At 38.6% G+C, this 26,933-nt stretch overlaps 1 protein-coding gene across 1 annotated transcript in view; it reads right to left on the reverse strand.

Moving 5' to 3' along the window:
• LOC150080491 (glycerophosphocholine cholinephosphodiesterase ENPP6-like) overlaps positions 1 to 26,356 on the reverse strand; it is an 88,186-nt gene extending 61,830 nt beyond the window's left edge. Inside the window, exon 1 of the mRNA XM_090381314.1 lies at positions 26,096 to 26,356. Within this exon, the coding sequence (XP_090237440.1) occupies positions 26,096 to 26,240 (145 nt within the window). The 5' untranslated portion in view covers positions 26,241 to 26,356. The remainder of the gene's footprint in view (positions 1 to 26,095) is intronic.
• Between the last annotated feature and the right edge of the window lie 577 nt (positions 26,357 to 26,933).

Consider the following 26,933-nt stretch of genomic DNA (forward strand, 5'->3'; position numbering starts at 1 on the left):
GCTCACCGTGCCAAAGCCTGCACCGAATATTTGACCACGACAGGACTGAAACTTCTCGAGCACCCTCCCTACAGTCCAGACCTTGCTCCCTGCGACTTTGCACTGTTCCCGCATGTGAAAATGAAGCTAAAAGGGAGGCGGTTTTCCAGTGATGAGGACCTTCTACGGGCTTGGGACAACGAGTGTGCTTTACTCCCTAGTGAAACTTGGCAGAACTGGTTTAAAGATTGGTTTCGGAGGATGGAGAGGTGTATTGAATGTAGAGGAAATTACTTTGAAAAAATTAAATAAACAAAGCTGTATTGCAAAACTTTCCTAGTACCCTTTGTATATATAGAGAGAGAGAGCAGAAAAAAGATAAAAGGGGAGATGGTAGATCAATGTTGCACATAGTTGTAAAGTTGAGATGTCTAGTCCTTTGAAGAGAATATGAAAAAACAATCCAGTAAAGTTTAGTAGTTAAGTACATCCAAAATGCCAAGTTCCACAGAAGTAGCAGGTTTTGAGTTGTATGTGGCCAACAGGGATTCACATACTTGAGTCCATATTCAAGACTGGTACCTAGTCCAGGAAATATCTGAGTCAGACAGTTCATCCAATTTGTATCCTTGGGAGGGTTTGAAGCAGTCAGTTGTCTGCAAACTGTTCAAACAGGAAGTCCACTCTGAGTAACATCTGCAGCTATCTAATTTTTAAAAATAGTAAAAAATTTATCTTCCATAGAGTGAATTTGAAAATAAATTTGCTAATGGCTGCCAAGATAGAAAACCAGTTCTACTTTGGTAGCCATTTATGTTAACTGATTTTAAATTTACTTCTCCAAAACTATTATAATACAAAACTAATGTAGAATATTAATGCAACACAACTTAGTTTAATGGTTACAGTATAACTGCATTCAGGTGGCAGAATTACACCCTGCTAAAAATAACATTAATTGTTGCATTAGTTTCACAGTATAAGTGTTCTTTTTTCTACAGTAGTCTTGTTAATTGATTATCACTATTTTGTAGGTCAATCAGAGACAGAGAAAGGGGGAGAGAAGGGTAAGGTCATAAGGACCAATTAGCCTGGGCCTCAAGCTCATGAGGGAACCTCTAATAGTTGGCATTAGTAGAGGCATATGGAGCAAGAAACCAAGCTTATGCAGCATCAGCCAAAAAAAAAAAAAAAACCACTTCCATTTCATCCCTCTGTTCGTTCGAAGTACCTGTCCAGCTGAGTCTTAAATTTGTTTAGGCTATCAATTTCCACAACAAGGGATGGAAGTCTGTTCCACCAACCAACTACACGTTGGCTAGAGGCAAATTTCCGCACATCTATCCTACATCTGTCTTTCCTCAATCTGAATTTATGCCCTCTCAGGTGATTAATCTGAGCAAGGGGGAAAATCCCATCGGCATTGGGCATGCTCAAACCATTCAAGGCTTTATTCACCTCTATCAGATCATGCCGGTGCCTAGTCTCCAGACACTGTAATTTGTAAAACTTAAGCCTTTCTTTGTAAGAGCAACCCTTTGTTCCATTCACTAATCTTGTTTCCCTTCTCTGTACTCGTTCCAGCAGCTCTACATCCTTGAAATGAGGCCTCCAGACCTGTATACAATACTCAAGGTTCCACCAATTGAATTGAATATAAGGGAAAAATCACCTCCTTATCCCTGCTAGAAAAATTCCTGTATATCATTGACAAGACACCATGAGCTACTCTTGCAGCACATCTGCACTGCTCAGAGAACTTCATATCTGCCTGCACAATTACCCCCAAGTACCTTTTCATTCTCTACCACTGTCAGTGTAGTACCACAGAGTTGATACATTTTGCTCTGGGGTTGCTGTTTCCCATATGTAGTACTTTATATTTGTCAATGTTAAACTTCATTTTCCACCTCTCAGTCCATCTGCTCAACCTTTCCAGATCCTGCTGCAGCAGCATAGCATCAGTAGTGTCTTTAACAATCCTGCCAACCTTTGTATCATCTGCAAACTTGGACATTAAGCTTGATATACCATCATCAATATCATTTATAAATACAGAAAACAATAATGGACCCAACACAGAACCCTGAGGGATTCCACTAATAACATTAGTCCACGATGAGCAGTGTCCATTGATTACCACTCACTGTCTTCTCCCCCTTCAACCATCCCTTTATCCATAGCAACAATTTGCCTCCAATGCCACACTGCTCCAATTTGTGCAGCAGTCTTCCATTAGCAACGGTACCAAAAGTTTTCTAAGATCCAAATATATAATATCAAAGTTATTCCCTGCATCAAGTTCTTTTGTGACTGCATCACAGTATCCAATCAAATTGATCAGGCAAGACTTTTCCTTAACAAAACCATGCTGTGTCCGAGCTATAACTGAAGTCTTGTCTAGATGATCCTGCAGGGCTTCTTTAACCAGTGCCTCCATTAATTTTCCTGGAACAGAAGTTAAACTATCAGGTCTATAATTACTTGTGTCAGCCTTTGATCCTCCTTTGTGAATTGGGGTCACATTTGCACATCTCCAGTCTATAGGTACCTCCCCTGAGTCCAAAGAAGCTCTCATAATTATGGCCAAGGGTTTGCTTACTTCCTTTGCTGCCTTATTTAATATAACTGGATAGATCCCATCCACCTCAGGTGCCTTTTTTATGTTTATCCTCAACAATTTCTCCTCCACTTTCCTCTCAGTTATTACAAAATCATCTAGCTCACTGCCAGAGTTTATTTCACCTCTGGTATTCCCCTTGCTGAATAATTCCTCATGTGCGAATGTAGATGCAAAGTACTCGATTAGTTTCTTAGACACCTGAGCAGGATCCTCAACTGTTGAACCATCAATATCCAGTGGACCAATCTGATTCATCCCTTTCCTTCTAGAGTTTACATAGGTAAAGAACTCTTTTCTGTTTTTCTTTGCATCCTTTCCCAAGGATTTATATGTATCCCATGCATTTTTCTTCTCTGCCATATGTCTCATTAGTTCATCTGACATCCATTTAGGCCTAAACCTTGAACAATATTTCTTAGTTGGTATGTAAAGCCTAGTAGCTTCCAAGATAAGTTCTTTGAATGCTTCCCATTTTGAATTTGCTGTTGGTAACATCATCAGTTGGTACCACTGTATAGAATTTAAATACTGCCTCAGACCATCGTAGTCGCCTTTAAGAAAGCAAAAACCCTTCCCTTTACCCCTGATGGTAGTTACCTCTTTGAGTAAATCCCACTTCAGCACACTGTGATCACTGCCACCTAGTGGTTCCTTTATCTGCAGATTCTTAATGCATGAAGAATCACTACTGATAATCACATCAAGAGTATTACTCCCTCTAGTTGCCTCCCGAACATGCTGATGTAGAAAACAATCATCCAATAAATCCACAAAAGCCTTGCTAGTGTGTGAGTGACCAGCCCCCAAATTCCAGTCAATATCTGGGAAATTAAAATCCCCCATTATACTCTCTGATTTATTGGCCCACTCCATTTCCTTGTACAGTTTCTTATTATACTCATCAGAGTCATTAGGCCTGTAGCACACACCTACTCTTAATTTTAATCTCCCAATGTCAGTTTGTCACACCAAACTGACTCGACACTGCACTTTTCAGTGATGTCGACTGGCTTCACTTCCTTGGATTTTATGTGTTTCTTAACTAATAGCATAATCCCTCCTCCCTTCCTATCCTGTCTATCCTTTCTGTACACATTGTACTCCCCAAATTCCAGTTCTGCATTCCTTATATCTGTGTGACACCATGTCTCCGATATCCCAACAATATCTGCCTTTGATGTTTTGGGCAATACCTAAAATTCATCAAATTTATTTACCAAACTCCTAGCATTGGTGTACACGGAAGTATACATGCACCTGTTCCTATTCTTAGCTACCCTAACACAACCCATATGTTTACTTGTACCGCAATGACTCTCAGCAGTCTCTGAAATATCCTGCAGTTTGTTTTCCAAGCTGCTGCTCATTCCAATAGAAGCAGTGCAAGAGTCACTTTCACCTCTGCCACTGGCAGAGGTGAAAGAGGGACCAGAGGTGAATATGCGAAGTATAATGTATACAGGAAGACAGACAGTAAGGGTGGAGGGGTTATGCTCTTAATTAAGAAGCATAATATATCTATGACAGTGCATCCACTTGGCATGAGTGATCACTGCAATGTTGAGTCAGTTTGGTGTGATATAAGTACTTTGAAAACAAAACTGAAAGTAGGAATGTGTTATAGGCCTAATGACTGTGATGAGCATACCAAAGAATTATACAGAGAAATAGAGTGGCCAGTAACTCAGAATGTCTTATAATGAGGATTTTAAGTTTCCAAATGTTGACTGGAATTTGTAGGTTGGTCATTCATACACTAGCAAGACTTTTTGATTTCTTGGATGACTGTTTTCTATAGCAGCATGTTAGAGAAGCAACAAGAGGAAACAATACTCTTGATTTGGTTATCAGCACTGATTCTACTTACATTAAGAATCTGCACGTAAAAGATCCAATGGATGGCAGCCATCACAGTGTACTAATGTGGAGTTTAATTAAAGACATAACTATTGTCAAGGGTAAAGGGAAATGCTTTTGTTTCATAAGTGTTATTACAGTGTTCTCAGACAGATTTTAAATTCTATGCAGTGGGACCAACTGATAATGCTACTAAGAGAAAATTCTAAATGGAAAGCATTCTAAATACTTCCCATTTAGAATTTTCTAAATGGGAGAAGGAGATTAGGAGAGTTTTCTTGGACTCTGGGGAGGTACTCATGGACTGGAGATGTGCAAATGTGACCCAATCCACAAAGGAGGATCAAAGGGAGACATAGGTAATTACAGACCTGTTAGTTTAACTTCTGTTCCAGGGAAATTAATGGAGGCACTGGTTAAAGAAGCACTGCAGGATCATCTAGACAAGACTTCAGTTATAGCTCGGACACAGCATGGGTTTGTCAAGGGGGAGTCTTGTCTGAACAATTTCATTGGACACTATGATGTGGTCACAAAGGAACTGGATGCAAAGAATAATTTTGATATCATGTATTTGGATCTTAGGAAGACTTTGATACTGTTGCACATGGAAGACTGCTGCACAAATTGGAGTAGTGTTGCATTGGAGGCAAACTGCTGCTATGGATAAAGGGATGGTTGAGGGGGAGAAGACAAGAGAGTGGTAATCAATGGACACTGCGCTTGGTGGACTAATGTTATTAGTGGAGTCCCCCAGGGTTCAGTGTTGGGTCCATTGTTGTTTTCTGTATTTATTAATGATGGTATATCAGACTTAATGTCCAAGTTTGCAGACAATAAGGTCAGCAGCGTTGTTAATGACACTACTGACAGTACGCTGCTGCAACAGGATCTAGAAAAGTTCAGCAGGTGGGCTGAGAGGTGGCAATTGAAGTTTAATATTGACAAATGTAAAGTACTGCATACAGGAAGCAGTGACCCCAAAGTAATGTATCAACTGTGTGGTACTACACTGACAGTGGTAGAGAGTGAAAAGGACCTGGGGGTAATTTTGCAGGCAGATATGAATTTTCTGAGCAGTTCAGACAGTCTGCAAGAGTAACTCATGGTGTCTTGTCAATGATATACAGGAATTTTTCTAGGAGCGATAAGGAGGTGATTATCCTCTTGTATGAGGCAATGGTCAGGCCACACCTCGAGTACTGTATATAGGCTAGAGGCCTCATTTGAAGAAGGATGTAGAGCTGTTGGAATGAGGAACTTGAATGAGAACGAGTAGAGAAGGGCAACAAGATTAGTGAGTGGAACAAAGGGTTGCTCTTATGAAGAAAGGCTTAAGTTTTGCAAATTACAGTGTCTGAAGACTAGGCACCTGCGAGGTAATCTGATTGAGGTGTATAAAGGCTTGAATGGTTTGGACATGCTCAATGCTGATGTGATTCTTCGTCTTGCTCAGAATAATTGCCTGAGAGGGCATAAATTCAAATTGAGGAAAGACAGTTGTAGGATAGATGTGCGGAAGTTTGCCTGTAGCCAGCGGGTGGTTTATTGCTGTAAAAAACTACCATCTGTCGTTGTAAAAGTTGATAGCTTAAATAGATTCAAGGAAGAACTAGACAAATGTTTGGAGTGAGTGGATGGGTGAAATGAGAAGGGTGTGTTTTTTTTTTTTTTTTTTGGCTGATGCTATATAACCTTGCTTTCTTGCATCATGTGCCTTTGCTAATGCTATTTCATGGATATAATTAGAGAAGCTTCTAGGTTTTTCATATCAATGATGAAATATTGTTCAAGGCTTAGACTTAAATGGATGTCAGATAAACTATTGTAACAAGTGGCAGAGAAGAAAAGTGCATGGAATGCAAATAAATTATTAGGTGATTCATAATCCTATTGTAGATAAAATTAGTCTGAAATCAAGTCACAAAGGAGGTTAGGCAAGCTAAGGCAGATAATTAGAAATCTCTGGAAAAGAATTCAAAGAAATGCAGTAAAGATTCTATACTTATATTAAAAGTAGAAGCAATCGATTGAATCGCTGGGCCACTTGATGTAAATGGGTTAAATGTAGACGACCCTTCTCAGGTTGCTGACAAACTGAATAGGTATTTTGCATCAGCATTAGCGTATGATTCAAGAAAGAAAGCTTATACAGCATCAGCGAAAAAACCCATCCCATTTCACTGATCCATTCGTTCCAAATGTTTGTCTAATTCTGCCTTGAATTTATTTAAGCTATCAACTTCCACAAGAGCAGATTGAAGTTTGTACCAGCAATCAACTACCCACTGGCTAAATCAAATTTTTACACATCTATTCTACAATTGTCTTTCCTCAGTTTGAATCTATGCCCCCTCAGGTTTCTAATCTGAGCAAGAGAAGAATCCCATCAGCATTGAGCCTGCTCAATCCATTCAAGGTCTTATGCACCTCAATCAGAATGCCTCGCAGGTACCTGGTCTCCAGAAACTGTAATTTGCAGAACTTAAGCCTTTCAAAGGTTGACGGTTGTAGAGACAAAGGTTGATGACGTAGAGCAGATATCTTTTAAGGGCACTAAAGGTGATATTGTTGTACACGTTAGCACTAATGATATTAAGAGTAGGAGACCGGTGGAATTACTAAACAAAGTAATTACTTAACAATTCTGTCCAGACACGATAGGAGAAAGTATATGATGAGAGCCTTGTCAATCAATTTGGCCCTGGAGAGATTGTGCAAGGCTCAAGGGGTAGACTTTTTCTCAGCTTGGACTGTGCTTGTTAACAGGAGAGACTGCTTCTACAGGGTTGGGATATACTTAAATAGAAAGGGTACAAGAATATTTGCTGATGCTATCAAGGCAGTATTAGGTGGTTCGGAAAACTCCTAGATTGGGGGTGATACATGGACTAATAGATTAACAGTAGCCGCTGGAAGAGGTGAAAGTGATTCTTGCACTGCTTCTATTGGAATGAGCAGCAGCCTGGAAAACAAGATTCAGGGGATTTCAGAGACTGCTGGGAGTCATTGTGATACAAGTAAACACATGGGTTGTGTTAGGGTTGGTTGAGTTTTATGGCGCATCAGCAACTTAGGCTATAATGCGCCATGTGTTAGGGTCAAAACATCAAAGGCTGATATTGTTGGTATATCAGAGACGTCGTGTCACAGAGGGGTGGCATTCCTCCATGTGGTGTGGGCGTCACACCTCGACCCCTGCTTACATTGGTTCACACCTGAGTGGTCACCCACCATGTGCTTGTGCATGGAGGTTATACCCAGGATTACTAACAGTCCCACCATCGTGAAGGTGCAAGCAGAGGATTTGGCTGTCACAGACCGAAATTGGGTACACTTGACTTGAGTGTCATCCGACTATCTGTTCCATCAGAGTTTTATATTCCCAGGTAGCAAGTGCAGCTTGTCTGGCATATCTGAGAGAATGTCTGTGACAACCTCAAAGACCAATGTCACACAGATATAAGGAATGCAGAACTGGAATTTGGGGAGTACAATGTGTACATGAAGGATAGACAGGATAGGATGGGAGGAGGAGTTATGCTATTAGTTAAGAACACATAAAATCCAAGGAGGTACAGCCAGTCGACATCACTGGGCAGTGCAGTGTTGAGTCAATTTGGTGTAACATAAGGACTGGGAAATCAAAATTGAGAGTAGGAGTGTGCTATAGACCTAATGACTCTGATGAGTATAATAAAAAAAACTGTACAGGGAAATAGAGGGGGCCAGTAAATCAGAGTCTTATAATGGGGGATTTTAATTTCCCAGATATTGACTGGAATTTGTGGGTTGGTCACTCACACACTAGCAAGGCTTTTGTGGATTTATTGGATGATTGTTTTCTACATCAGCATGTTCGGGAGGCCAACTAGAGGGAGTAATACTCTTGATCTGATTATCAGAAGTGATTCTTCATGCATTAAGAATCTGCAGATAAAGGAACCACTAGGAGGCAATGATCACAGTGTGCTGAAGTGGGATTTACTCAAAGAGGTAACTACCATCAGGGGTAAAGGGAAGGTTTTTGCTTTCGTAAAGGTGACTACGGTGGTCTGAGACAGTACTTAAATTCTATACAGTGGGACCAACTGATGATGTTACCAACAGCAAATTCAAAATGGGAAGCATTCAAAGACTTTATCTTGGAAGCTACTGGGCTCTATATACCAACTAAGAAATACTGTTCAAGGTTTAGGCCTAAATGGATGTCAGATGAAATAATGAGACATGTGGCAGAGAAGAAAAATGCATGGGATACATATAAATTAATGGGTGACATGGAAGCCTATGATAGATATAAGCTGGTCTGTAACCAAGTCACAAAGGAGATTAGGCAGGTAAAGGCAGATTATGAGAGAGCCCCAGGGGCTCACATCTGGTGAGTATGGGCGTGGCACACCCAGGGTCCTGAGCTAGGTATCATCATTCTTCTCTTTCTTGGTGATTCCTTTCTACTTCTCTTTCTCTCTCTCTCTCAGGGTAACTCGGAATTTTTTTTTTTTTTTTGCTGGTGCAGCATATGGCTAATAATAATAATAATAATAATCCTTGGCAAAGCATGCAAAGAAAAACAACAGAGTTCTTTACCTATGTAAACTCTAGAAGGAAAGGGATGAATCAGATTGGTCCACTGGATATTGACGGTTCAACTGTTGGTGATCCTGCTCAGGTAGCTAATAAACAACATGAGCATTTTGCTTCTACATTTACCCATGAGGAGTTATTCAGGGAGTGGAATGCCAGAGGTGAGTTAAACTCTGGCAGTGAGCTGGATGATTTTGTAATAACTGAGAGGAAAGTGGAGGAGAAATTGTTGAAGATAAACATAAAAAAGGCATCCGGGGTGGATGGGATCTATCCAGTTATATTAAAGGAGACAGCAAAGGAAGTAAGCAAACCCTTAGCCATAATTATGAGAGCTTCTTTGGACTCAGGGGAGGTACCCATGGACTGGAGATGTGCAAATGTGACCCCAATTCACAAAAGAGGATCAAAGGGCAACAGAAGTAATTATAGACCTGTTAGTTTAATTTCTGTTACAGGGAAATTAATGGAGGCACTGGTTAAAGAAGCACTGCAGGATCATCTAGACAAGACTTCAATTATAGTTGGGACACAGCATGGGTTTGTTAAGGGGAAGTCTTGTCTGACCAATTTGATTGGATACTATGATGTGGTCACAAAGCAACTGGATGCAAAAAATAATTTTGATAAAATATACTTGGATTTCAGGAAAGCTTTTGATACTATTGCACATGGAAAACTTCTGCACAAATTGGAGCAGTGCGGCATTGGAGGCAAATTGCTGCTATGGATAAAGGGATGGTTGAGTGGGAGAAGATGGAGAGTGGTAATCAATGGACACTGCTCTTCGTGGACTAATGTTATTAATAGAATCCCTCAGGGTTCAGTATTAGGTCCATTGTTGTTTTCTGCATTTATAAATGATATTTATGATGGTATATCAGGCTTGATGTCCAAGTTTACAGATGATAAGAAGGTTGACAGAGTTGTTAGTGACAGTATGCTGCTGCAACAGGATCCAGAAAAGTAAAGCAGATGGGCTTATAGGTGGCATATGAAGTTTAACACTGACAAATGGAAAGTACTGCATACAGGAAGCAGTAACTCCAAAGTAATGTATCAACTGTGTGGTACTACACTGACAGTGGTAAAGAGTGAAAAGGACCTGGTTGTAATTGTGCAGGCAGATATAAAGTTTTCTGAGCAGTGCAGACGGTCTGCAAGAGTAGCTCATGGTGTCTTGTCAATGGTATACAGGAATTCTTCTAGCAGGGATAAGGAGGTGATTATCCCCTTGTATGAGGTGATGGTCAGGCCACACTTTGAGTACTGTATACAGGTCTGGAGGCCTCATTTTAAGAAGGATGTAGAGCTGTTGGAACAAGCACAGAGAAGGGTAACAAGATTACTGAATGGAACAAAGAGTTGCTCTTACAAATAAAAGCTGAAATTTTGCTGATTACAGTGTTTGGAGACTAGGCACCTGCGAGGTGATCTGATTGTGGTGTATAAAGCCTTCAATGGTTTAAGAATGCTCAATGCTGATGGGGTTCTTTCTCTTGCTCAGAATAATCACCTGAGATGGCATAAATTCAAATTGAGGAAAGACAGTTGTAGGATAGATGTGCGGAAGTTTGCTTTTAGCTAGCGGGTGGTTGATTGGAGGAACAGACTTCCATATTTTGTTGTGGAAGTTGATAGCCTAAATAAATTTAAGGCTGAGCTGGACAGGTATTTGGAATGAATGGAGGGATGAAATTGGAACTTTCTATTTTTTTGCTGCTGCTGCATAAACTTGCTTTCTTGCATCGTGTGCCTCTACTAATGTTAAGTACAGGTCAATGTTGAAAAAAAAAGCTGTGTGTTAGGGTTGAATTTGAAAGAGTCTGCAATTCTGCCCAGACACAATAGGAGGCAGTATATGATAAGAGTCTTGTTGATCAATTTGGCCCTGGAGAGATTGTGCAATTCAAAGAGGATTTCCAGAACTGCTTTGAGTCATAGTAGAAAAAGTAAATACATGGGCTGTGTTAGGGTAACCAAGAGTAGAAACAGGTGCATGTATTCTTGTGTGTACACCAATGCTAGGAGTATGGTTAATAAATTTGATGAGCTTTAAGTGCTAGTCAAGACATCAAAGGCAGATATTGTTGGGATATCAGAGACGGGGTGTCACACAGACATAAGCAGTGCAGAATTGGAATTTGGGGAGTACAATGTGTACAGAAAGGATTGACAGGACAGGAAGGGAGGAGGGGTTATGCTGTTAGTTAAGAAACACATAAAATCTAAGGAAGTACATACAATTGATGTTGATGGACAATGCAATGTTGAGTCTATTTGGTGTGATATAAGCACTGGGAAAGTAAAAATGAGAGTATGTGTGTGTTATAGGCCTAATGAATCTGATGAGTAAAATGAGCAAGAGTGCAGAGAACTAGAGTGGGCCAGTAAATCAGAGTGTCTTATAATGGGGGATTTTAATTTCCCGGAGATTGACTGGAATTGCTGGGTTGGTCACTCACACACTAGCAAGACTTTTGTGAATTTATTGGATGATTGTTTTCTGCAGCAGCATGTTCGGGAGGCAACTACAGGGAGTAATACTCTTGATGTGATTATCAGTAGTGATTCTTAGTGCATTAAGAATCTGCAGATAAAAGAATCACTAGGTGGCACTCAGTGTGCTGAAGTGAGATTTACTTAAAGAGGTAACTACCATCAGGTGTAAAGGGAAGGGTTTCTGCTTTCGTAAAGGTGACTACAGTGGTCTGAGACAGTATTTAAATTCTATACAGTGGGACCAAATGATGATGTTACCAACAGCTAATTCAAAATGGGAAGCATTCAAAGAAATAATCTTGGAAGCTACTAGGCTTTTCATACCAACTAAGATTTGGTAGGATTTCTAGGCTTTTCATACCAACTAAGATTTAAATTTGGTAGGACAAATAAAGATTTATTTATTTAAGAAATATTGTTCAAGATTTAGGCCTAAATGGATGTCAGATGAACTAATGAGACATGTGGCAGAGAAGAAAAATGCATGGGATACATATAAATTGTTAATTTATATGTATCCCATGCAATTTTCTTCTCTGACACTGAAGCCTATTATAGATATAAGCTGGCCTGTAACCAAATCACAAAGGAGGTTAGGCAGGCAAAGGCAAATTACGAGAAATCTTTGGCAAATGATGCAAAGAAAAACAGCAAAGAGTTCTTTACTTATGTAAATTCTAGAAGGAAAGAGATGAATCAGATTGGTCCACTTGATATCGATGGTTCAACTGTTGATATTCCTGCTCAGGTAGCTAACAAACTAAATCAATATTTTGCATCTACATTCACACATGAGGAGATATTCAGGGAGGGGAATGCCAGAGGTGTATTAAACTCTGGCAGTAAGCTAGATAATTCTTGTAAAAACTGAGAGTAAAATTTTTCGAAGATAACAAAAGAAAGACACCTGTGGTGGATGGAATCTATCAAGTTATATTAAAGGAGAGAGCAAAGGAAGTAAGCAAACCTTTAGCCATAATTATGACAGCTTCCTTGGACTCAGGGGAGGTACCCATGGACTGGAAATGTGCAAATGTGACCCCAATTCACAAAGGAGGATCAAAGGGAGACAGGTAATTACAGATCTGTTAGTTTAAGTTATGTTCCAGGGAAATTAATGGAGGCACTGGTTAAAGAAGCACTGCAGGATCATCTAGACAAGACTTCAGTTATATCTCGGACACAGCATGCATTTATTAAGGGGAAGTCTTGTCTGTCCAATTTGATTGTATACTATGATGTAGTCACAAAGGAACTGGATGGAAAGAATAATTTTGATATCATATATTTGGATCTTAGAAAGGCTTTTGATACTGTTGCACATGGAAGACTGCTGCACAAATTGGAACAGTGTGGCATTGGAGGCAAAATTGCTGCTATGGATAAAGGGATGGTTGAGTGGGAGAAGACAGAGAGTGGTAATCAATGGACAGTGCTCTTCGTGGACTAATGTTATTAGTGGAATTCCCCAGGGTTCAGTGTTGGGTCTGTTGTTGCTTTCTGTATTTATTAATGATACTGATGATGGTGTATCAGGCTTAGTATCCAAGTTTGCAGACATTATGAAGGTCGGCAGGGTTTTTAACGACACTACTGAGAGTACGCGGCTGCAATGGGATCTAGAAAAGTTGAGAGGTGATAACTGAAGTTTAAAATTGACAAATGTAGAGTACTGCATATGGGAAGCAGCAACCCCAGAGTAACATATTAACTGTGTGGTACTACACTGACAGAAGTTGAGAGTGAAAAGGACCTGGTGGTAATTGTGCAGGAAGATATGAAATTTTCTGAGCAGTCCAGACGGTCTGCAAGAGTAGCTCATGGTGTCTTGTCAATGATATACAGGAATTTTTCTAGCAGAGATAAGGTGATTATCCCCTTGTATAAGGAAATGGTCAGGCCACACTTTGAGTACTGTGCAACAGTATCAAAATCTTTCCTGAAATGCAAGTATCTGATATCAAAATTATTTTTTGCATCCAGTTCCTTTGTGACCACGTCACAGTATCCAATCAAATTGGTCAGACAAGACTTCCCCTTGAAAAACCCATGCTGTGTGTGAAATAATACTGCTATCTTGTCTTAATGATCCTGGAATGCTTCTTTAACCAGTGATTCCATTATTTTCCCTGGAACAGAAGTCAAACTAACAGGTCTGTAATTAATCTTGTCAATGTTTAATCCTCTTTGTGAATTGGAGATACATTTGCACATCTCCAGTCCGTGGGGACTTCAACAAAGTCCAAGGATGCTCTCATAATTATGGCTAAGGGTTTGCTTACTTTCTTTGCCACCTCCTTTAATATAACTGGATAGATCCCATCCAGCCCAGGTGCCTTTCTTATGTTTAACTTCAACAATTTCTCCTCCACTTTGCTCTCAGTTATTACGAAATCATTTAACTCCCTGTTAGAGTTTGATAAACATCTGGCTCTCTCCTCCAATAACTCCTCATGTATAAATGTAGATGCAAAATACTCATTTAGTTTGGCAGCTATCCAAGAATGATCATCTACAGTCAAACTATTGGTGTCAAGTAGACCAATCTGATTCATCCCCTTCCTTTTAGAGTTTATATAAGTAAAGAAATCCTTCCTGTTTTTCTTTGCATCCTTTGCCAAAGATTTTTCATAATCTGCCTTCGCGATTTGATTTCTGACTAGCTTGTATCTATCATCAGCTTTTGTGTTGCCTGACAATTTATGTGCATCCCATGTATTTTTCTTCTCCACCAAAAGTTTCATTAGTTCATTTCACATCCATTTGGGCTTAAACCTAGAGCAGCATTTCTTAGTTGGAACAAAAAGCCTAGTAGCTTCCAAAATTACTTCTTTGAATGCTTCCCATTTAGAATTTGCTGTTGGTAACATCATCAGTTGGTCTCACTGGGTAGAACTTAAAAAATCTCTGAGACCACTGCAGTCACCTTTACGAAAGCAAAAACCCTTCCCTTGACCCCTGATGATAGTTACATCTTTAAGTACATCCAACATCAGTACACTGTGATTACTGCCTCCTAGTGATTCCTTTATCTGTAAATTCTTCATGCATGAATAATCACTGCTGATAATCAGATCAAGAGTGTTACTCCCTCTTGTTTCCTCTCTAACATGCTGCTGTCGAAAACAATCATGCAATAAATCCAAAAAAAGCCTTGCCACTGTGTGAGTGACCAATCCACAAGTTCCAGTGTAAATCTGGGAAGTTAAAATCCCACATTATAAAAAATCTGTCTTTTCTGGCCCACTCTATTTCTCTGTATAATTGTTCATTGTACTCATCAGAGTCATTAGGCCTATAACAAACTGCTATCCTCATTTTTTTCTTTCCCAGTGCTTATGTCACATCAAACTGACTCAACATTGCACTGTCCACCAACATCAATTGGATGCACCTCCTTAGATTTTGTGCTTCTTAACTAACAGCATAACCCCTTTTCCCTTCCTATCCTGTTTATGCTTTCTGTATGCATTGTACTTCCCCAATTTTATTTCTTCATCTCTTATATCTGAGTGACACCACGTCTCTTACATCCTAACAATTGGATGTCTTGACTGATATTTCAAATTCATTTACCATACTCCTAGCATTGGTGTACATGCCAGTATACATGCACCTGTTCTTACTTTTAGTTACTCTAACACAGCCCATGTATTTACTTGTTTCATGACTCCTAGCAGTTCCTGAAATCCCAGCAACTTGCTCTAAGTGCTGCTGCTCATTTCAATAGAAGCAGTGCAATAATCATTTCCACTTCTGCCTGTGGCTACTGTTAATCTATTAGTCTAATTTATTAGTTAATCTACTAGACAACCTCTTCGAGGCTGAACTGATTGCCTAGGCACTTATCATATACCCCCTCCTATCGTGTCTGGGCAGGATTGCAGACACTTTCAAATTTAATCCTAACTTGCACCTTTTTTGAACACCGACCTGTATTTGCTAAGTAAATATGCAAATCTCCTACACTTAATGTCATTAGTGCCACCTGTACAGTGATATCACCTTTTGTGCCCTTAAAAGATGATATCTGCTCTACAACGTCATCAACTTTTGTCCCAGGCAGACATACCCTGGTCCTATTCCACCGATCCTTTTTGCACAATATATTTCCTGTTTCCCTGACAATTGAGTCACTGACTCAATTGTCAGGAAAAACGGCAAATAGCTAGCTCCTGTGGGGCCAGCACATTCTGCCTGAATGTTGCCTTTGTGTTGTCTGGTGCATAAGGGTGAGCTCTGGCATTGAGTTGGGCAGCTGAGAGCTTTATGGGCCCCCAATTTTAATTCTTTCGAGGGCATTTACCTGACTCCTCAAACTCTCATAGATGCCCATAAGAACACTAAGTTGGCACCTAATTTCTTCACATTCTCTGCACCTAGCACACACAAAGTCATCCTCGATGGCTAGATCATGTCCTGTTCAAGCGAGATCTGAAAACATGTCGCATTGTGCACATTTTTTTTAGACTGTGATGCATTGGAGAATCGCCCCCTTTGGTTTTTCCCCTGAACCACTGCACTTTTGCTACTTTGCATACGTTGCTTTGCTGCTCTAGTCTGGGGCATGATTTCCATTAAAATGCAATTTAATTAATAATAAAAATTAAAAGGATTTATAAATGTAATTGATTAATTTCCAATACTATACTAAGCTAACAGATTCCTACTATAGTGCTATGTATTACGCTATCTAGTTTAAGTTATACCTTACGCTATCAAGTTCGAGATATACATAATGCTATTCCGTTTTGATACTACACAATGGTGGCAAGTTTCGAAACAAGTTTTACCAATACTAAGTAATAACCCACAAAATCTCTATCTAAGTTAAAAATAAACTAAGTATCTTAACTAGGAATATAAAGCTTCTTCTAGAAAATGAATTAATATGCCAATTAAGTCAATAAAATGGTAAAAATTTAAGAAAAACTTCTATATTAGCTGGAGCTGTAAAAACCTCACCCACACCGAGCTAATCTCCTTCATAAGAAATTCTTTAGGGGAGGGGAGAGGACGGCAGAAGTTTAACAAACTCCAATGGAGAACTAAATGACTTTGTGATAACTGAGAGGAATGTGGAATGGAATTGTTGAAGCTGAACATAGAAGAGACACCTAGGTGGATGGGATCTATCCAATCATACTAGGAGAGGCAGCAAAGCGATAAACAAGCCTTTAGCTATATTTATGAAAAAATCTTTGGATTCATGATCCCTATGGCTGGAGATGGGCAAATGTATCCCCAAGTCACAAGTTAGTTAGTTAGTTATTTTGGTTTTTAGGAGCATTAGCAACTAAGGCCATATTGCTCCGGGATATGCAGTGGTCATTCCCTGACCTTTCTGCATCCTCTGTATTTGGTGGTGATGGGCTCGAACCCCGGTCTAATCAAGAAGCGTGTGCTACGCACTGCTGCTCCTTCCCGCCTGGCTACGGAGGCGCCCCAAGTCACAAAGAGGGATCAAAAGGTGACAAGAGTAATTACAGACCTGTTCGCTTAACATCTGTTCCAGGGAAACTAATGGAGTCACTGGTTAAAGAAGTAATGCAGGACCATCTGGACAGGAATGCAATTGTACTACAGTCACAGCATGGATTTGTTAAGGGGCAGTCTTGTCTAACTAATCTGATAGGTTACTATAATGAAATCAGATATCTGGAAGCAAAAAATAATTTTGATATTATATACCTGGATTTCAGGAAAGATTTTGATACTGTTGCACATAAAAGACTTCTGTACAAATTGGAGCAGTGTGGCTTTAAGGGCAAGTTGCTGCTATGAATGAAAGGATGGTTGATTGGGAGAAGAGAAAACAGAGACTGGTAATCAATGGACATTGCTCTTCATGGACTAATGTTATTAGTGGAGTCCCCCCACAGTTTGATGTTGGGACCATTGATGTTTTCTATATTTATCAATGATATTGATGGAGGCATATCAGGCTTAATGTCCAAGTTTGCAGATAATACAAAGGTTGACAGAGTGGTTAATGACAGTATGCTACTGCAACAGGATCTAGAAAAGTTGAGCAGATGGACTGAGAAATGGCAATGGAAGTTTAACATTGATAAATACAAAGTACTGTATATGGGTAGCAGTAATCCCTGAGTTTTGTACCACCTGTGTGGTACTACACTCAGGGTAGTGGAGAATGAAAAGGACATGGGGTAATTGTGCCATCAGATATGAAGTTTTCTGATCAGTGCAGACAGCCTGCAAGGCTGGACATTGCTCTTCTTGGACTAATGTTATTAGTGGAGTCTCCCACAGTTCAATGTTGGGACCATTATTGTTTTCTATATTTATCAATGATATTGATAGAGGCATATCAGGCTTAATGTCCAAGTTTGCAGATAATACAAAGGTTGGCAGAGTGGTGTCTTCTCGATGATATACAGGAATTTTGCTAGAATAGATAAGGAGGTAATTATCCCATTTATAAGGCAATGGTCAGGCCACATCTTGAGGACTGCATACAGGCCTGGGGACCTGAATTTAGGAAGGATGTGGTGCTGCTTGTTGTTTTGGTTTTTAGGAGCATTAGCAACTAAGGCCATACTGCGCCGGGATATGCGGTGGTCATTCCTTGACCTTTCTGCATCTTCCGTATTTGGTGGTGACGGGCTCGAACCCCGGTCTAATCAAGAAGCATGTGCTACGCACTGCTGCTCCTTCCCACCTGGCTACGGAGGCACCCAGTGCTGCTTGAACACTTACAGAGAAGGGCAATGAGATTAGAGAGCAGAATAAAGGGGTGCTCTTAAAGGGGTGAACTGAAGCCTTTCTTACCAAGAAAGGAAAGAAACTCACTTCAGTTCTGCAAATTGCAGCATTTGGAGACTAAGCACCTGAGATGTGATCTGATTCAGGTGTTTAAGACTTTGAATGGATTTAGCAAGCTCAATGGTGATGGTATTCTTCCTCTTGCTCAAGACCGCACACATGAGAGAGCACAAATTCAAATTGAGGAAAGGCAGTTATAAAATAGATGTGTGGAAATTTTCTTTTAGCTAACAGGTGGTTTTGTTGGAACAAACTTAATCTGTTGTGGAAGTTGATAGTTTAAATAAATTCAAGGGAAAAACTAGATCAATTATTGGTGAGAATGAATTTCAAAATGGGATGTGTCATGGGTTTTTTTTTTGGCTAATGCTGTATAAGCTTGTTTCCTTGCATCATTTGCCACTGCTAATGCTAAATGCAAGGCACTGCATATGGGTAACAGTAATCCCAGAGTACCTTATCCACTGTGTGGTGCTACAATCAGGTTAGTGAAAAATGATAAATACCTGGGGGTAACTGTGTAGTGAGATATGAAATTCTCTGACCAATGCATTCATGCTGCCAGAACAGGTTATGGGGGTTTTGTCAATGATATATATAGAAACGTTGCTTGCTAGGATAGAATGATTATCCCTTTGTACAATTAGCATTAGCATTAGCATTAGTAGAGGCATTTGATGCAAGGAAGCAAGCTTATGCAGCATCAGCCAAAAAAAAAAAAAAAAAAAAACCCACTTCCACTTCACCCCTCTGTTCGTTCAAAATACCTGTCCAGCTGAGCCTTAAACTTATTTAGGCTATCAACCTCCACCACAAGGGATGGCAGTCTGTTCCACCAACCAACCACCCGCTGGCTAAAGGCAAATTTCCGCACGTCTATCCTATATCTGTCTTTCCTCAATTTGAATTTATGCCCTCTCAGGTGATTTTTCTGAGCTAGAGGAAGAATCCCATCAGCATTGAGCATGCTTAAACCATTCAAGGCTTTATACACCTATATCAGATCACCTCGCTGGTGCCTAGTCTCCGGACACTGTAATTTGCAAAACTTAAGCCTTTCTTCGTAAGAGCACCCCTTTGTTCCATTCACTAATCTTGTTGCCCTTCTCTGTACTCGTTCCAGCAGCTCTACATCCTTCTTGAAATGAGGCCTCCAGACCTGTAAACAGTACTCTAGGTGTGGCCTGACCATTGCCTTAAACAATGGAATAATCACCTCCTTATCCCTGCTGGAAAAATTCCTGTATATCATTGACAATACTCCATGAGCTACTCTTGCAGCCCGTCTGCACTGCTCAGAGAACTTCATATCTGCCTGCACAACCACCCCCAAGTCCCTTTCATTCTCTACCACTGTCAGTGTAGTACCACAGAGTTGATACGTTGCTCTGGGGTTGCTGTTTCCCATGTGTAGTACTTTACATTTGTCAATGTTAAACTTCATTTGCCACCTCTCAGCCCATCTGCTCAACCTTTCCAGATCCTGTTGCAGCAGCATAGTGGCAGTAGTGTCCTTGACAACCCTGCCAACCTTTGTATCATCTGCAAACTTGGACATTAAGCTTGATATACCATCATCAATATCATTTATAAATACAGAAAACAATAATGGACCCAACACTGAGCCCTGAGGGACTCCACTAATAACATTAGTCCACGATGAGCAGTGTCCATTGATTACCACTCTCTGTCTTCTCCCCCTCAACCACCCCTTTATCCATAGCAGCAATTTGCCTCCAATGTCACACTGCTCCAATTTGTGTAGCAGTCTTCCATGTGCAACAGTATCAAAAGCCTTTCTAAGATCCAAGTATATAATATCAAAGTTATTCCCTGCATCCAGTTCTTTTGTGACTGCATCATAGTATCCAATCAAGTTGGTCAGGCAAGACTTCCCCTTAACAAAACCATGCTGTGTCTGAGCTATAACTGAAGTCTTGTCTAAATGATCCTGCAGTGCTTCTTTAACCAGTGCCTCCATTAATTTTCCTGGAACAGAAGTTAAGCTCACAGGTCTATAATTACTTGTGTCAGCCTTTGATCCTCCTTTGTGAATTGGGGTCACATTTGCACATTTCCAGTCTATGGGTACCTCCCCTGAGTCCAAGGAAGCTCTCATAATTATGGCTAAGGGTTTGCTTACTTCCTTTGATGCCTCCTTTAATATAACTGGATAGATCCCATCCACCCCGGGTGCCTTTCTTGTGTTTATCTTCAACAGTTTCTCCTCCACTTTACTCCCAGTTATTTCAAGATTCTGTAGCTTACTGCTAGAGTTGAATACACCTCTGGCATTCCCCTTGCTGAATAACTCCTCATGTGTGAATGTCGATGCAAAATATTCATTTAGTTTGTTAGCTACCTGAGCAGGATCATCAACAGTTGACCCATCAATATCAAGTGGACCAATCTGATTCATCCCCTTCCTTCTAGAGTTTACATAAGTAAAGAACTCTTTGCTGTTTTTCTTTGCATCCCTTGCCAAGGATTTCTCGTAATCTGCCTTCGCCTGCCTAACCTCCTTTGTAACTTGGTTGCATATCAACTTGTATCTATCATAGGCTTCTGTGTCATGTGTTAATTTATATGTATCCCATGCATTTTTCTTCTCTGCCATATGCCTCATTAGTTCATCTGACATCCATTTTGGCCTAAACCTTGAACAATATTTCTTAGTTGGTATGTAAAGCCTAGTAGCTTCCAAGATAAGTTCTTTGAATGCTTCCCATTTTGAATTTGCTGTTGGTAACATCATCAGTTGGTCCCACTGTATAGAATTTAAATACTGTCTCAGTCCATCGTAGTCGCCTTTGCGGAAGCAATAACCCTTCCCTTTACCCCTAATGGTAGTTACCTCTTTGAGTAAATCCCACTTCAGCACACTGTGATCACTGCCACCTAGTGGTTCATTTATCTGCAGATTCTTAATGCATGAAGAATCACTGCTGATAATCAAATCAAGAGTATTACTCCCAATTCCATGGTTAGGCCACATCTTGAGTATTTTATACAGATCTGGAGGCCTCAATTTAGGAAGGAGATTGATCTTGTGAAATGGGTGCAGAGAAGGGCAACTAGATTGGTGAAAGGAACAAAAGTGTGCTGTTAACTAGAAATTCTTCAGTTTTGCAAATTGCAGCTTCTGGAGACTAGACACCTGTAGGGTGATCTTACTGAGGTGTTTAAGGCCTTGAATGGTTTGAATAAGCTGAATGTGAGTGGCATTCTTGTTCTTCTTGCTTACATACACAGGGGGGGATTATAAATTTAAGTTGAAGAAGGATGGGTGCAGGATAGAGTGTGGAAGATTGCCTTCTGCCAGTGAGTGGTTTATTGTTGGAACAGGCTCCCATCTGTTGTTGTAGAACTGGATGGTGTGAAAAAATTCAAAGAATAACTAGACAAATTCTTGGAAGATATAGATGTAATGTTTTTTATTTTTTTTTTTTGGTTGACGCTCTATAAGCTTGCTTTCTTGAATCATTTGCCTCTACTACTACTACTATTTGCCTAGAAAAGGGCTAAATATATACATTTGTCAAATGAAAAATAGATTCAGTTCATGCCTCACTTTTTTTGTGATCGATTTTTTTCATGTTCCTTGTTTTTTTTTTTTATATGGTTAGGGTTTTAAAGCTGGAAGTGGCAGCTTTTGATATCAACAGGGCCTTTCTGAACTTTTGAGTTATTATTATTATTAGCCATATGGTGCAATGAAGCCTGAGGCTTATGAAGAATCACTGCTGATAATCAAATCAAGAGTATTACTCTTGATTTGATTATCAAGCATTATTACATATAATTACATATAAATTACATATTATTATTATTATTATTAGCCATATGGTGCAATGAAGCCTGAGGCTTATGCTGCACCAGCCAAAAAAAAAATTATTTGAATTACCCTGTGAGAGAGAGAGAGGGAACAAGAGTCAGAAGTAGAAGGGAATCACCAAGAGAGAGAAGAATAATGATATCCAGCTCAGGACCCTGAGTGTGCCAAGCCCATACTCACCAGATATGAGCCCTTAGGGTTAAGTTAAATTGACACTAAAGATCATAATACACCAGGACCTTTGAGAAGGTATGATTATTATTAGATTTCTTTTGAAAGTTGGTTGTTTTTATAATTTGCACCTAAGCAACTAGTGCTAGAAGGTATCCATATACTGTATTGTATTTGTGAAATGTGTATTGTGTTGTCAGGTAGTCAGGTTTTCAGGATGTAAAACAATGTACCTTCACCCAAGACTGACTAACTATGGAAATATTAGAAATGGACCTACGTTTTATTTATTTTACTGTTGTTCCAGTTTGGACAAGGTATCTTGTATTTAAAAATAAATTTTATTTAAGTCTATTTAATTTAAATTCTATTTAAATTAAATGGGAAAATTACAGGATCCAAGTGAATGAAAAGATTTGGAAAAGGTATATGCCTTATCAGGATTTAACATCATATTACTAGATAAACAAAGAAAAACAACATATTTTCAGTTCTACCAGTAAGGGAAAAAGCATAGCATTACATCAGAATCAAATGGACATTAACCACAAAAATGGTGTAGTATATAATGATTTCTTGAATTCATCATTATAAAATTATGATAGAAACATGATAAGAATAAAGACTTCATATTTTTATCCAAATTTATGACTCACATTTAACAACAGCAAAAGGAACTATGGTTGATTCACAAAATAATGACTGGAATCTAATTATTACTAGATGAATGTCCTTCCTAGTAACGATTATAAACTATAATCATAAAATTATATAAACTAGTTCCAAAAGTTTACAACAATTATAAAACATTATATATATAACACCAGAAGTTCATGTTTCACTAAGTATATGTATATAACATGCAAACTGAATAGGTGTTAACAGGCAAATTATAGAATAGGCAGAATAAGCCAATCTTGCCGAAACATCAGTAGCAATTGTCACTAGTATTAGTACTGTATTTGCAACACAATGCAAGGAAGTAAAGCTTACACAGCAGCATTCAAAAAAAAAAAAAGAAAAAAAAAAGGAACCTTTCATTTTTCCACTGCTTCCAGTAATTTGTCCAAATTCTCTTAAATATATTCAAGCTATCCATCTCCAAAATATTAGGTGGAAGTTTATTCCAAAAAAACTTATTCTCTTTGACTGTTTATAAATGTGCATTTCCACACATCTAGTCTGCAACCATTATAATCCAATTTAAATTTATGCTTCCTCTATGTGTTTCATCTCTCAACATTTAGTTTACTTAACCCTTTTTAAAGCCTTATACATTTCAATTAGGTTACCACACAGATGCCTAGTTTTTAGAGAATGCAATTTATGGAACCCCAGTCTTTCATAGCATGAATAACCCTTTGTGCATCCAACTAATCTTGCTCTTCTTCTCTACACCCTTTCTAACATATCTATGTCTTAACCAAAATGAGGTTTCCAAACATATATAGTATTTCAGATGAAGTCTAACCATTGCCTTATACAATGGGATAAAAATCTCTTTGGCTTTGCTGACAAAGTTCCTGTATATCATTGACAGAATTCCACTGATTGTTCTGAACAGTAGAAGGTAGCACCTTCTTTGAACTGCTCAGAAAATTCCAAACTGATTGTACAATTACCTCTAAATCTTTTTCATATTCCACTACCTTAAGTTTGGTACTGCCCAGATTATACATTATTCTGCAATTATTCCTACTCAAATGTAGCACTATCACTGCTAAACCTATTTCCATTTTCCAGCTCATCTGCTGAGTTTATCTAGATCCTCTTGAAGTGCCATATCCTGAATACTGTCATTAACCACCGTGTCCTCTATCATCAGCAAACTTAGACATCAAACTTGAAATACCTAAATCAATATCATTAATAAATATTAAAAACAGTAAGGGGACCAACTATCTACCCCTGTGGACCCTAATAATCACATTTTTCGATGAGTCGCAATGGCCATTTATAACCATTTTGTCTGCCACCACTTACCCATCCCTTTATCCCTAAAGCCACATTGCTCTAATTTATACAACTGTAGATAAATTAAATTTTATTCTATTAAGAGAATATAAACAGAAGAGACTTCTGTTCGTATTCTGCCATGGCCATATAAGGTCAGAGGAGGTCACAAGATAGAGAGAAGCCTCAGGTTTCCTTGCACCATATAGCTAATAATAATAATACATGTGATACAGTATCAAAGGCTTCACTGAATTCTAAGTACATGATGTCAAAATTATTCTTTACATTCAATTCCTGTGTAACACCCTCTCATAGGAGCTAATCAGATCAGTGAAGCATAATCTCCCTTTAACATATGAATACTATGATATGCATGCTATGAATACCCTATGGTCCCACGTACTCAACCGTGTGGACGCTGACATCGACAGCATAATAAGTAACAAGAAGGACAGACACAACTTTATCAAAGCCCTTGAACCTTGATATTTATTTATTTGTATTTCTTATGTATTTATTTCTGTATTTGTGTCTAGCTCTGTGTCTTTATGCTGTATTTGTATTTCTGTTGCATTTGTGATCGGTATTTTGTAGCCTTTTTGTATGTTCGCTGTATTTTGTAGCCTTTTGTATTTGTATGCCGTACTTATCTTATCTATATGTGAACCCCTGGCGCTCGTCGCCGTGATGGGATATTGTGCTGTAACTCTACTTCACAATAAAGATTTATTTATTTATTTATATTGTCTATTGTTACCCACTTCACTCAGTGAACTACCATTAGGAATAGATAAATTGCATATCTCCAATATGCAGTTACTTCTCTTGAATATAAGAATGCTCTCATTATGATAGCTAATGGTTTAACTGCCTCTTTTGCAGCACCTTTCAGTACTGGATAGATCCCATCAGCACTAGGTGCTTTGTCCACTTTAGCTGCAGCAATTTCTCTTCCATTTTATTATCTGTTATTATAAAATCACTTATTTCTCAATCAGTATTAGACTTCTGCTAACCCCATTTCTAAAAAATTCTTCCTTTGTGAATGTAGCTGCAAAATATTTGTTTAGTTTACCAACAAGGTGTAACTATCACAAACAGTTAATAAAATGTGTAGAGTCCTGAGCTGGATATCTAATTTGGTGCAGCATAAGCCTCAGGCTTCCTTGTACCATATGGCTAATAATAATAATAGTTATACCATTCATATCCAGTGAGCTAATGTGATTCATGCCTTTCTATTGTTAACATATGCAAAGAATTTCCTTTTGCTTGCATTATTAGGCAAAGACTATAATTTGCCTTAGCCTGCCTAACTTCTGAGTAGTTTTATACATTACACTACTTTATATTTGTTATAGGACTTATCTCTGGCAATTTATAATCATTCTGTTAATTTTTTTTTCTCTGTCATTAAGCTCATCTGATATCCACTTTGGTCTAAATCTGAACAATACCTCTTAATTGGCATAAAATGTGTAGCAACCTCCATAATTATCTCTTTAAACACTTTCTTCCTGTTTGGCATTTATATTTTTTGAAACAAGGTAATTATAATGTTATTATTTCTAATCGTTTTTAGAAGTATGTGATACTAGCATCTTCTTCACATATCTTTTTTTTTAATTTTTTTCCCAAGTTATGATGCATAATAATGCATCAGAACTTGGTTAATATTTGATCAGGACAGGTCAATATTAAAATCATGTAACATAATTGCAAAGCTTAGACTGTAATAATATAATCTTCAGTTACAGGCTAACAAGTACAACTATTTGGAATTTAATTCATTGACCCACCTGTAACAATTGTATACCAGTTTGGATAAGTATTAGAAGGAAATATTGGTGTAACATATTCTGCTTTAACTCCATTTTTTTCAATTTTATTAAAACCTTCTAGTACTACTCTGGAAGCATAATCCCAACGCCAACCATCAACCATTAACACCAAAAGCTTCTTTCTAAAACTCTCAGAATCTTGGTGAGATAATGGCTGATGTGCTCCAAACACAGTCCCGATACAAATTAGCAACAAAAAGAATAATAAAGCTTTTTCAACCAAATGTATTGTTCTAGAAGTACGTTGCTTTTGGATGTTTTCTGACCCCATTGTAACAAAGTTGGAAAGTAAATTAAAATGTTCATTTACTATTTAGAAAACTTTTATATATAAATATATATATATATAATATATATAAATATAAATATATATATATATATATATTTATATATATATATATATATATTATAAAGATACTACCGCAGGGGGTAATAAGCTTTAGTCACGCTCAACATTTGTGCAAAAAAAAAGAATATAAGATTATTTAATTTCGTAACAGGGATTCATCGATATTTAGGACAGATATAATCAAAACAGAATAATCAAGAGCTTAATTAAATGCTGAGCTACGCTATACAACACAAAACCACCCTACTGACGAACAAAGCAGGAAAAAGAAGAAGAATTCAAAAGTTGGCAACAGAGTTGCTTTACCACTCTGCGGCGGTGGCAACGGTTTTCTCGATAGTTGCAATGCTGCCATCTACACCTTGATGTGATCTGATTTTAAAATCGGGTTAATTAATTAATAACCATTGTTACTGGTGTGATATCCAGTCGTGCAATAACGCATCA

The sequence above is a fragment of the Mastigoproctus giganteus genome, chromosome 9 (assembly GCF_048544385.1).
Source record: "Mastigoproctus giganteus isolate SK-2022 chromosome 9, ASM4854438v1, whole genome shotgun sequence".
NCBI classification, from domain to species: Eukaryota; Metazoa; Arthropoda; class Arachnida; order Uropygi; family Thelyphonidae; genus Mastigoproctus; species Mastigoproctus giganteus.